The following is a 12,377-nucleotide window of genomic DNA, read 5'->3' as shown; positions in this document are numbered from 1 at the left end:
AGTATGAAAAACTGCCGAATAAACTGTATTGTATTGAAAATCGACGCGCATCTGTACCTAAGGTAAGGGACGCCCCTCCTCTCGTTTCTAGCTGCACTGCATGCTGGAAGAACGGTCAATGTCGCAGTCTACAGCATAATTCAGTTCGCAAACAACAGCCAGAACGACACACAACGCACACAGCATCGTCACGTGATATATCAGTGCCGTTCGAAATCGAAGGCGATGATTCTAACTTCTCCTTCACGGCTGTACAGGTAGCGGTATAAGAAAGAGAACATGCGATGAACATTCATCCAATAATTACAAGCGCACTCTTACCTCTTTCACGTTTAGTTTTCTGCTAGACGAATAACAAGCGTACCATATTTTCTACTTTGGAGCAAAAATAACGACGCAATGTGTTCTTTTTTTTTGTGCAAACGAATTGTTCTCTTTCATATACGGGCCCTTTCTTTGTCTTGTCGTCGATCACACTGATTCCCCTCTTCTTTTGAGTTCCCGAAAGTGCCACGTGATAGCGTTAGACGCGAGTGCTTGCACTAGTGGCGCAGCAAATTTGGAGCCTAACCTGTCGTAGCGGCGTCTTCTTCTATCGGCCCAGCAGGCTGGTGTTGATGGGGTACGGCATTCCTTGTTACGGCGGACACCTTGCAGGGCTCTGCGCATGATCACGGAGAAATTCTCATAGAATCTGCGAACAGTATCCTGAGAAGCGTTTCTTTCCGATCTGTGAAATCGGATATTCAAACTGCATAATCATGTTCTAGGCTTTGAGGGATCAGACAGCATTGTTTCTCGACACCAATGCTACCATGTGCGGCCACCCACCGGGCATTGGAAAGGTATTCTTAAGGCGACAATTAACTGCAACGCTGGTAAGCCACAACGCGGCAGGTGTTAGCAGGGCCATGCGCACATCTGGATCGCACTAAAGGCGCTATTTGTGCACCTAACTGTGTTACGAGGACAGGCTGCGCTCTCGCGGTTCAGATAGTTTTTCGTTGTAGGCAAGCCTCGCATGTTCCGCAAACGGTCCAGTTATTGTCGTCGCTACCTTGGTTGTTTGTAAACACCTTACTTCGCACACCACACCAATCCTGTCCCTCTCAGTCAGGGACGTGGTATTGGAACGCAACGACGAGTTTTCGCGGATTCTGCGGAAGTTCGTCCCAGTGACGCAACTGATCACAGCAGCATCTCGAGAGCTTGCTGTCTACGGTTAGATTCCCGACGGAATAGCCTGACCGGTTTAGCGTCATTCCAGAGAAAACAGCCTTGGTAGAAGAAAGAAAAATGTGCATTCAGCGGACCGTGTAGGTGGTGTGCCCGGTATAGAAAAAAAAAATGACGCCAGATTCGTTTGCAGTGGAAAAAAAATCGCCTGTTTGGCTCATTCTTACCTCTTACGACTTCGGTTCGGAATGCTGGGTTTTGAAAACCCGTTGTCGGGCTGCAGCTCCGACTGTGGCATATGGCTCCGTGCTGGGCTCCTTCCTGAACCAAAGGCTCTAAGGACATCCGAGCCTGCACGGAAGAAAAGCGAAAAAAAAAATGAGCGAGAAGCTAGCATAACACGTATTCGGCTGCGGTGATAGCCCAGTGCTTTCGCGCAGTGGCCAGCGTAGCTGATCTGTTTTCGCCACCGCGGGTTCGAATCCCAGTCGCGAATATTTATTTGATTCCTCTTTATTTAATTATTCCACTTGGCACAGACCCACAAACATTGCAAGATCTTGCTCCGGATTTACCCGTCGGAATAGCGCTTTCACGCTAAAAATTATTAGTTCGGAATCGAACCCATGACCCTTGGGTTGCGAATCAGACATGCTACATTTTGGCCATTGCAGCAATTTTTTCTTTATTGCATGAAAAAATTGCCACACAGGAAAATCTGAATATGCTCATGCCAAGAACACCAGGCTGCGTCATACGAACCCACCATACCCCTGCATGTCCCCACCCTACCGAACATGAAAAGTCTGGCAGGCACACACACGCACTTAGACACGGCAGCCAGCTAAGCGGCTCTTCCAGCGCAGCACATATACGCCCCGCACCAAGGCGCACTGCTCACGGAACAAATATTTCGACGACCGTGGTGATTCGGCGTGGCGGTCCATCATGCGGCTCTTCCAGAGACTAAATAGTCCCAGCAACATAAATAGATCATATGGCAAAACACAGTTTTTCTCCACAGGCAAAAAACGGATACTGTAGGGTGTGATGTAAATGTCCTTAATTGTTCGTTGCTATATGTCCCAGAAGAACATAGCATCAAAGCACAGAATAAAACGATGGTCAATTGTCTCTGGTGTGTTGCACAGGCGGCAATTCACCCTCCATGGCACAAACATCTCCTTAACATGAAGCCACGTGGTCTAGTATGCATACTTATGCATGCTAATGAGTTAGGTACCAATTAAGAAAGAAAGTAGTAAATAATCTTTAACGCTGTCGTGTGATACCTTTAAGGCGGAGCTTAAGTGCCCCTCGAATTTTTCACTGATGACAACATTAAAAATAGTTCTAAAGGAATGATCATTTGAAGATAGTTTATGGAAGAGCATAAGGAGCATAAGGGATGAGGCGGTAAACACACACAACCTCTTGCAGTTTTGCAAGCACAAGCGCACGCACTGCTATATTAAATCGACATGAGATTCAAATCATCGCGCAGCGAAAGGCTATACTATACGGCTGGATACTGTCTTCGCTGCAAGAAACAATGCAGAAAAAATTCTTCCGTCCACGCAGCAATTCGGTTCCTGTTATGCACATACCCGAAGAGGAAATTTTGATATTCGGAAAACATCACTAGATGACGGAAAAAAATTCAATAAAATTCGCGTTAAAAGGCATTATGCTTTCAAGTAGGCCCTTGTATGGTGTCTAATGATTGCGTCGCACTTTCTTGTGAATGAAAATAAGACACTACTATTTGAACAGGAACTATACTCAAAGTGGTAATACTTTTTAGGTCATTTACTGTTCAGGGTCTCATTTAGAAATTAAACTAAACCATAAACACCTGAAAACAGGAACAGCTTTGCCAGTTCGGTCACAAATCTAGTTCGAAATGAGGGAGCGTTTCTTTCTTTTCCGGGCAGGTGTACCGTGCTTACGTGGTTTCCCAACTTTACGATGTTCGCCGAGCGGTCGTTGCGGCGCACTGCTTGTGCACGCGTGGCACTGTCTGTCCACACCCAGCCTTTTTAATTAGCTTGCTGTCATGTGAGCTATCCATTTCATATTTCGGAAGATGGAGCCTTTATAATGCAACGATAAAACTTTCCCAGCATATAGCTCAAAGAAGGTTGCAGCTTTATTCTTTCTGCATGCTAAGTGTCTTTGTTTCTGGACTCACCTAGTGAACGTTATTACGTGTAGGCTTGTTGTATCAGTACTTACGGTAGAAATACACTTAAGGACAAGGATGAGAACATGCGTAGTATAGTGATCAACGTAACACGGTAGACGGGCCCGAAGCACTGCGCGCGGGAAAACGTCCACCTCATTCATCTTATAACGTAGTTCGCTGGCAGTCACCCCCCCCCCCCCCTTTTTTTTTGTTCATTGTCACCGTCATGTCAGCCGTTCCATCTTCAGTCATCGATCAGAGCGATCGCTCGGCGCCTTACGGTCATATTACAAGACAGAAGAGGGCCACGGAGGCACTATCGAGGGCCGGAGCGCTTGCGCTAGGACAAGCTACATGAACTCATGAATTAAATCATGCTATTGTCATCTTTCATGCTGTGATTTTCTGTATGCCGCCGCATGAAAAAAAATCATCTAATATCTGCAGGTTGCGGTTACACTAATCTTTTGAGCCATTGACTTTTTCTCTAGGTCACCCTCTATTTTTCCTTCTTCTGTCCTTTCTCCAGATTTCCGTTATTTTCTTCAATACTTTTTTCTTCAGTTTAAGGCCCTGTTTTTAAAGTTTCAATAGGCTCTTCGTCCCCTTTCGCTGTTCACGAACTCAAATACTAATAAAAATGCATTTATTTCAACATCAGGTGATGTGAGGAGGTGCACCCAAAAAGCCTTAGTTTGGCTTGACAAAGTAGTGCACCCCCCTCCTTCAGAAAACAGCGGCAGCAACAGTGTACAGATAGCAGAAACAGTGTACAGATAGCAGCAAAAAAAGGCAACGAAGCTTACGGCAGAATTTGCTTTGAAAACAGACACAAGCATTGAGATGACACAAATGATACACAAAATAGAACTCCTTAAACATACATTTTGGCCTAAGGAGCAGGAACATACAATAAATATAAGGAGGTACTCAACAAATCAAACTGAATGCCAGGTTTTAAAACTTGCTGTAAGAATAAAGAACGTTACGAATTTGAAAGCGAAGCATTTGACGACCGTAATTGGCCATAAAAGGTGGCATATACCAGCTGTCGTTGCTTCGTGTTATGTAATATTTAGTTACTGCTTGCAGGTTAGCTAACTGATCAAAAAAGGAATCGTGTATTTTTCGGCTTCTTTCATAATGGTGACTGACCAATGCATTGTAAAGTTCCTTAACTGGTGTTATTTTCAACAATGATAATGCGAACAATAATGCGAACGGCCTTTTTCTGCATTTTATGTAGTCTATGTGTGTGTAATCTGTTCATCCACTACAAATCATGTGTTGGCCCCTTAAATGCGACGTAAAGCTGAGAGTGCGTTAATTTGTGGAGAAAACTGAGCCTGTCATTGTTAGAAGCATGTTGCGATCCTTGTAATATGGAAGAGAACTCCTGTCATTGTTAGAAGCACGTTGCGCTCCTTGTAATATGCAAGAGAACTCCATTCGGTTCTGACAATCGCGCCTTCCGTTCTCCTTTCACTTTTAATCGGGCTTCACCGCAAATACGGTCACGCTGTGGCAAAGACGCCTCACAAGAGAAGTGGCACACGCCGCACAGCGATTACGACGATTCAATTGCTCTAAGTACTCGCATGCGAAAGGCATAATATTCTCGAAACTTGGCTTATCTAACGTCTTCATCACTTTTTGTCGGTTTTTATGTAGCGCAACCACCTATACAAAGGCTTTCATAGGCTTCAGACGAGAAAGTGGAAACGATGTTCCAAATGTTAACCCACATTAAGAATAACTAAAAGCGGCAGAGGATAAAAAAAATGAACAGAAACGTTGCTCAGTTCTCTCATAAAAATATAATGGCAAAGAAAACAAGAACTAGAGATGGACACATCCAGCATGATCACAGTGTGTGACGTTGGAAATTTGAACCTAGAACCCTGCTGGCGCAGAACGAGCTACGATGAGTTTTAACATTTTTATTTAGACTCTTTCTCGATTATTACTGTAAATGCAGCGGCAGCTTCACGCGGACTTCATTTGCAGAATTTTTCGGCAAGGCAATTCCTTTCGTATTTAATCAAATCAATCGTTCCTTTAGACTAAAGTTGCTATACGAACTGACTAAGCGGTTTTACAGGGCTGAAACAGCAGAAATCCCTTCCTTTCCTTGGGTTACTCTTTCTGGTAACGGCGTAATTTCGAAATTAACTTCTCTGTAACCTGCCGCAAATGTGCTGAATACTCGCTTGTCTAGCGTAAAATATTCGTCAGGAATACACTTGACAATAAACTAGTTTCAGCGCTAACACTTCTTACCTTGAGAGTTAAATTTATTATTAGTAATATATCGTTTATTATAAATTCTTTGCGCTTTGTATGTTTCGTTTTACTAGACGTTGTAATTAGTGCTTTGCATTCAGGTCCCATTGTATAACAACTACCTCTATAACGCCTAGCAACCATCGCCGAGTGTATATTGTAGAAATCACAAATAATTCCTCTGAATTGTCCAGCAGTTGTAGTACTGCTGGTACGATGAACCTCAGTTTAAAAAGTAGTAGTTGTGTAGTGGTAGTAGTAGTATTAGTAATATCAGAAGCAGTAGTTGTAGTAGCAGCGCTATTAGTAGCAGTAGCGCTAGTAGTTTAAGCAGCAGTAGTTGTAGTAGCAGAGCTAGTAGTAGTAGTAGCACTAGTAGTAGTAGCAGGAGCATTAGTAGCACTACTACTACTACTACTACTACTACTACTACTACTACTACTACTACTACTACTATAACTAGTAGTAGCAGCAACAGCAGTAGTGGTAGTAGTATAGTAGCAGTAGTAGTAGTAGTAGTAGTAGTAGTAGTAGTAGTAGTAGTAGTAGTAGTAGTAGGGCTACTAATGCTCCTGCTACTACTACGAGTGCTACTACAACAACAACTACTACTACTACTATAACTAGTAGTAGCAGTAACAGCAATAGTGGTAGTAGTAGAGGTAGTAGTAGTAATCAGGCACGTATAAAGGAGGGGGCGAGGGGACCCGGGCCTTCGTCCCCTCCAAAATCGAGCTCATTTCTACCCCCCCCCCCCCCCCCCCCCGGGCTAATATATCTTAGCAGTGCTTTTGTTGGGCTTGCCCGTCATCCCTCCCCCAATAATAGAATTACGTCCACCCCCCTTCTTCTTGAAAAAAAATCCTGGCTACGTGCCTGCCCACCCTTCAGAAGCGCCACCCACCTCCGCCCTACAGAAGCCCATGCAGCAGCGAAACGAACAAGTGTCAGCGAAATCAAATTCAAAGATGCAGTGGGAAGGCGACCACTATAAAGCGAAAGGCAAAAGTACCCTGCTCCAACAGCTTCGCCGCATCAGTTGATTCCTCTCCAGTTTTGTTTTGTATTGTTTTCGGTGAGGCCCAGCCAACCTAGCAAAATGACCGAGGCGAAAGGGTTGCTGGCGAAGCACTGCCCTTAAAACTGGGTGGGGGGGGGGGGGGGGGGGGTGAGGGATTCTGGGCCTTTTCATTCGCACACCCCTGCCACTTCGCCCCTTTGGCTACGTGCCTGCCATGCCTCCCAACGAGATTAAAAGTGCTTATCACTGGACCTTGCAGACATATAAGACGCTCTTAAATTTCTGGTCCTTACCTTTCGAGGGAGCGAAGCAACCCTAAGAAGAAGCTTAGGTGTTACGCGACTGCGTTGGGCAGATGCAGCCGGCCTCGGCGGCTGTTAGGTTGAAGAATGGGCAAGAAAACGCCCGTGTACTATACGGGTGCACATATAGAGAAATTTTCAGTAGTACTCAACTGCGGAAAAAAAAAATTTTCTCAACACAACTGTAAAAAAATATAAATGAAAAATAAAAATGTTGTAACTGTAAGATAATAAACTAATGTCAAATAACAACTATCAATACTGCAAATGTAAAATAAAATATCTAATGTAAACACTAGATTTAGCATAGCGTACACTGTGATCGCATACCGCAGCCGCTAGTGCACATTCACGGATGGAGGCATCTGCACGTGCGCATTGGAAGTAAGTTTAAGGCGGAGGTCGGCGGGTCGACGCTCGTAGGTGGAAGATGATTTTTTTTTTACCGGTTGGTGCCTGGTGATGCACCCAGTTTTACTACGTTAGCAGGGTAGTTTTCTTACCAGTGTAGTCATCTGACACTGCTGATTCTGCTGGGAAGCACAAAAGAAATCGTGGATCGAATGCGCGAATGAGTTTCTTTCGCACTATGCAGTTCCAGATACCCGTTCAGCCACCCTCTACAAGTTCGTGACAGACAGTGTACCACAGGAAATTTGCTGAACGGTCGAATGGACGTATTTTAGAATCTTCGATAATTTTATTAGACAATTTGGAATTTTGAGCGAATACGTCCAAGACCTATTCGAATTTCTTTTTCATTTGTTTCGTTTCTTTTGCTGCAATAGCAGTAGTAGGTACACCCCGCGAAATCCCGTCGTCGGCGTGTGAGACCAAAGGGGGCGGGCCCGAGCTGAGGGCCTCCACCCCCCCCCACCCCCCCCCCCCGTCCTCAAATTCTCTTTAGCGCTCTTGTTAAGCTTCCCCTACCCAAAAACAAGGATTTATATCGGACCCCTCCCGAAAAAAAAAAATCCTGGCTACGTGCTTGCCATCAGAAGTTTAGAAGTAGCAGTATTAGCAGAAATAGAAAAAAAATCATTGGCCATAGTTCCCATCCAGGGCAGTCCATGTGGCAAGACATGTAGCATCGTAATGAAAATGCTGACAGCCGTTGCACTGCCTCTTGGGGCCACTTTAAACACACGCGGAAAAGCAGACTTTCCGAAATTACCTGAAAACTGCGTTCTTGCGCTTTTGACAGCGTCTGAACTGCAGGTTTTTCGAAAGCGTCCATAGAACTGTAATAGGACCTAACCTGATATTATTCCGATATCTTTGTCACATAGGCGAATCACTAGAAGATGACGCTTAGGATATTCACCTGATTTATAACAGTACAACATCTGATATTCAGCACAAAGCCTCAAGACGGATCAAGTAGGCGGTACATTTTCTTCCTAAGATCACCATGAAAAGCCAATGTTGGCTGGCAACAATTTTTACAAGCCGCACATTGGCGCACGGGCACTTAGACTAAAGCGCTAAACGCTATTGGTGATAATTCATGACGACCCGCCGTGCGATGGCATTGCGCGATGAGCTGGTGGCCGCGGAGCCACTGTCGCTCAGTCCCTGGGTTTGCAAAAAATTTCGCTCATCGCACGGAAGCAGCTCGCGAGACTAGCCAATAGCCAGAGGCTTTGAGAGTATGTCACTTCCAATCTAGCTATTTTGCGAGCGCAGCTTCAGGGAAGCTGCCGACGCTCGCTACGTATGAGCCATGCATCGAAATAGTTTAGTGAAAGGTTGGTAGGATTAGCAGAACAAGAGAGGCTGTTGTTGCTTATATATTGTTAATTATTATGGAAAGGTGTGGGAGAGGAACGTCACTTTTTGCAAGTCTCAGTACCGCTGAGTGCAGTTTGGAACCACTGCGCTGTGTTCCTTTTACAGATGCAAGAGGCATTTTCACCAGTGCTTTTATCGCCCTCTATGCTATTTATGTAGTACTAGAAACGGGGTATTAGAGCAGACATACTTCTCTGATGGCGCGAGGTGACTGAACAGCGAGGTGGTGGCAACAGAGCAACACTGAAAACGCGCCGCTCTATCGCCTTAAGTCTCTCCGCTTCGTGCGGGTGTACCGACGGCGGCGATAGGCGACGGCCGTCGCCATCGTGCGTGGCGTCGCCAAGAACGTCGCTTCATGCGGTTACCGCTTTACAGAAAGCAGGAAATCATGGTTGATGAATCTGCGATAATCATTCACTGGAAACAAAAATGCAAGCGTGACATCGTTCTCCGATCCGCGTGAAAAAAAAAAAAACTCACAGCCAGATGACAAAGCAAGTCTCTTGCGATGCCATAAACTGCACCGTGAACATATCTTAGGCACTGCTCTTCGTCAACAATATAGGCAAGTCCCCACCTGAAAGGGTGATCAGCCGGGTCGAGGTGAAATTGTATCCAACGTTATGCAGTTCCAGACGTTTGAGCAAAGGTAGATCTCCTGTGCCTGGATATCGCTGCGTTTCAGTCTGCGCACTTCCCTTTGCCAGTGAGGCCGCGGACAGTGTCACGGTACCTGCGGGCTCTCCTCTCAAGGGCGGCACTTGAGGAGCTGTCGTGACCTGCCAGATTTGTTTTGCTCTTTGCCCCCTTCCTTTGTCGCCTTTCCAGGGCTAGCTGCTAAGAATGGGACGTGAAGGGCTTTTATTGATCGGTCGCCACTGTGTTCACAGAGTGTTGCTAAGCGCCGCTTCCTCCGATGGTATTCTTGATGCCTCGCATGGAGAAGTGCGGGCGACGCAGCAGAACGCTAGTCTTGGCCCTCTGATAGAATTTGTTCCCCTAACTAAGCCGATGATGTCGTAAACTAGCGCCAGTATTTAACGGGCTCTTTCAGGAGTCAGCTCACTCGAGTTCATTCGCGCCGTAAGCACGCACGAGCAGAGTCGCCACTGGCCCTCAAGATGGCGAATCATCATGAATCAAGGTACGACTAAATAATGCAGCGAGTTTAAGCCTGAACGAGCCGAGCTCCCAGTTATCGTGCGCTTTGCTGAGCTTAAGCTTGAGCAGTCCAGTGTGCACGCGCTTGAGTGAAGCCAGGAGGGTTCGAAAATAGGCTTGATATTTTGAGTGAGCTCACTGGAATACTAAAGAGGTGAGCCAAAAGCAGTGATGCTAAAGTAAATGAAACGTCTTTTGCGAAGCAGTCCCAGCGGGCCTTATTCTCCATGGTGTGGGCAGATGAACTAGTGATGCGCGGTTATTGAAAGGATATCACCTGCGGCTATTTTCTTGTCGATGGTGGTGACCGTTACCAGCCAGTGCTATCTGGCATATTCCGCTCCGCTGTCCCCGTGTTCATGTTCATCCTGGTTACACTCAACAGTCCTCAACTCTATCGTCCCTTTGCAAAAACGTCTCGTGGTGATCGTTACATCATGTGCGCTTCTGTCGCTTTATTTTCCGAGCAAGCCGTGATTGTGAATGACGCAGGTTGCGCAATATATGACCAATATAAGTTTCGGTGGTTGTTTCCATGAAATAAGCAGAAATGTTTCGTAATAATTTTCCACGCAAAATGCTGGTATGCTGCTTCTGTGCCTGAAAAAAAAAATCTTGGTTCGAAGATGGCTCGCTCGTTTTATCGAAAACGTCCCTCAGTTACGAGATATTCTCGCTAAGTTACGCAGTCGCGTCGCTGACCGCGCTTCAACCGTCACATCGTTAAGCATTCAAAGATGCGAAAATTCGCCAGAAATAGTTATGCTCTTCAGCTCTTTGTCCAAAGTGCAGTTCGATGACGGCATGCTGCGTGGCGTTGCTTCTCATTCCAATGCGTGCGGTGCACCGCAAACGGAACCGAGGAACGTCAAGAGCTCTTCCGTTTACGTGCACCCTTTCTGCAATCCCATGACCAGACGACGGAGCGTAAGGCGGCGGTGTTTAAGGGAGGAATTAGGGCTCAGATAACCCGGTACAGTGCACACCGCAAACGCCATCCAGGGTAGTGCCTCACAAGTCAAGGAAACGAGTAAAACAGAAATGCCACCAAGGCAGCTGGCACCGCATAGAATGGCCCTTTCAGCGGCACCATGCCGAGGAAGGTAAGAGGGACGGTGCAGCGTCGGCTAACTTCGGCACACCGCTTCACTGCGCGTGAATCGGCGCGGAAAAGTCGAAGGATTTCTCCTTTCTAAGCTCCGTCCGCACAGGCGTCGACGTGTCTTAATGTCACCCCTTTGGACCACCCGGATGTGGACGACATTGCGCGCGTGACCAGTGCCAATGCGCGAAAGGCGCCGACGCATCCTCCGAACTGACTGGAAGGGGCGCTTATTCCCTCTGCAATCCTGTGTCGTCCAGTGGCGCCCTGCACTTTTCTTGTCAGCAGGCAGGCAGATCCGACCTGCCTCTGCGCCTGTACAGCGAGCAGCGAATCAGGAAAGTGCGCGAGCTCGACGGCTTAAGGAGGCTGACATTTACGACGCGCACTATAAACAGGCGCCACCACGGGAAGGCGCCCGCTCGGGTCCCTTATACGCGTCCTGTACGGGCACGCGGAAAGCCACGTCCGCGCCGCATAAAGCGCTTGACGCCTTCTTTCGGCATTCCTCTAGGCGCGTAATAAGGGAGAGAGAAAACGCTGTCCAGCCGTACTATGCTTTTTCCTCTAATTAATTTTGGGTCCCAGTCAAACAAAACAGTAATGATCTTCCATCCCCATAGCGCAACTGCGGTATCATCTTTCGGCTTGAAGCCGTCATTGTTCTTGAGAAGTACTTTGGTTTGGGCTAGTTGGTGCATAGCTTCTAGACAATGTCAGGACGGCGCGAAAAGAACAAGGACGAGAGAGGCACAAGAACACAACAGTACAGGCGCCAACTAGCAACTGAGGTTTATTCGCCCAAACCCTTACACTTTATGAAGCACCCGAGCCGTATCGCAGAAGCCTATCACACAAGAATAAGAGGTTGTAAACAACAATCAGAATTCAGGAAGTAGGGGCTACTTCTAACAGGCCGGAAGATGCATTCAGCACTACACTCCGGATAAAAGCAAACTTTTTTTTTGACTAAGTGCCAAGATTATCCGAGCGCAAAACCTACTGGAAAGCAATTCATCTTCACAACAAAGACGCACGCTTGGCTAAGGCAAACAGATCGCAATATCAAAATTCCTGCTTTAACACATCGTGTGATAATGAATGAATGACCAACAACAAACTCGGAAAAAATGGTGGACATGAAAACTTCAAACCTTCGAGAAATCCTCTCAGCGTCAAAGAACTAAAAGTACTGGATTCTACACAATTCTCGTTTGGCTGTTAATACACATCCAGGAACAACAAACTATGCAGAGAAAACTTCAACACATTAGAACCTAACGACACCCTTCGAGAAAAGCCACCTCAGCGTCACTGATACTAACGCATGCGCTTTCCGCTTTCTTAATAAAA

General features: G+C 46.3%; 1 protein-coding gene across 1 annotated transcript in view; it reads right to left on the bottom strand.

Annotated features, from left to right (window-relative positions):
* Positions 1-12,377, bottom strand: part of CngB (Cyclic nucleotide-gated ion channel subunit B) — a 49,018-nt gene that overhangs the window by 31,559 nt on the left and 5,082 nt on the right. Inside the window, exons 2-3 of the mRNA XM_077647398.1 lie at positions 1,404-1,527; positions 572-661 (exon numbers count right to left, since the gene is read on the bottom strand). Of these exons, the coding sequence (XP_077503524.1) occupies positions 572-661; positions 1,404-1,527 (214 nt within the window). The remainder of the gene's footprint in view (positions 1-571; positions 662-1,403; positions 1,528-12,377) is intronic.

This window comes from Amblyomma americanum, chromosome 1 (assembly GCF_052857255.1).
Source record: "Amblyomma americanum isolate KBUSLIRL-KWMA chromosome 1, ASM5285725v1, whole genome shotgun sequence".
NCBI lineage: Eukaryota > Metazoa > Arthropoda > Arachnida > Ixodida > Ixodidae > Amblyomma > Amblyomma americanum.
This window is presented reverse-complemented; position numbering and strand designations above follow the sequence as displayed.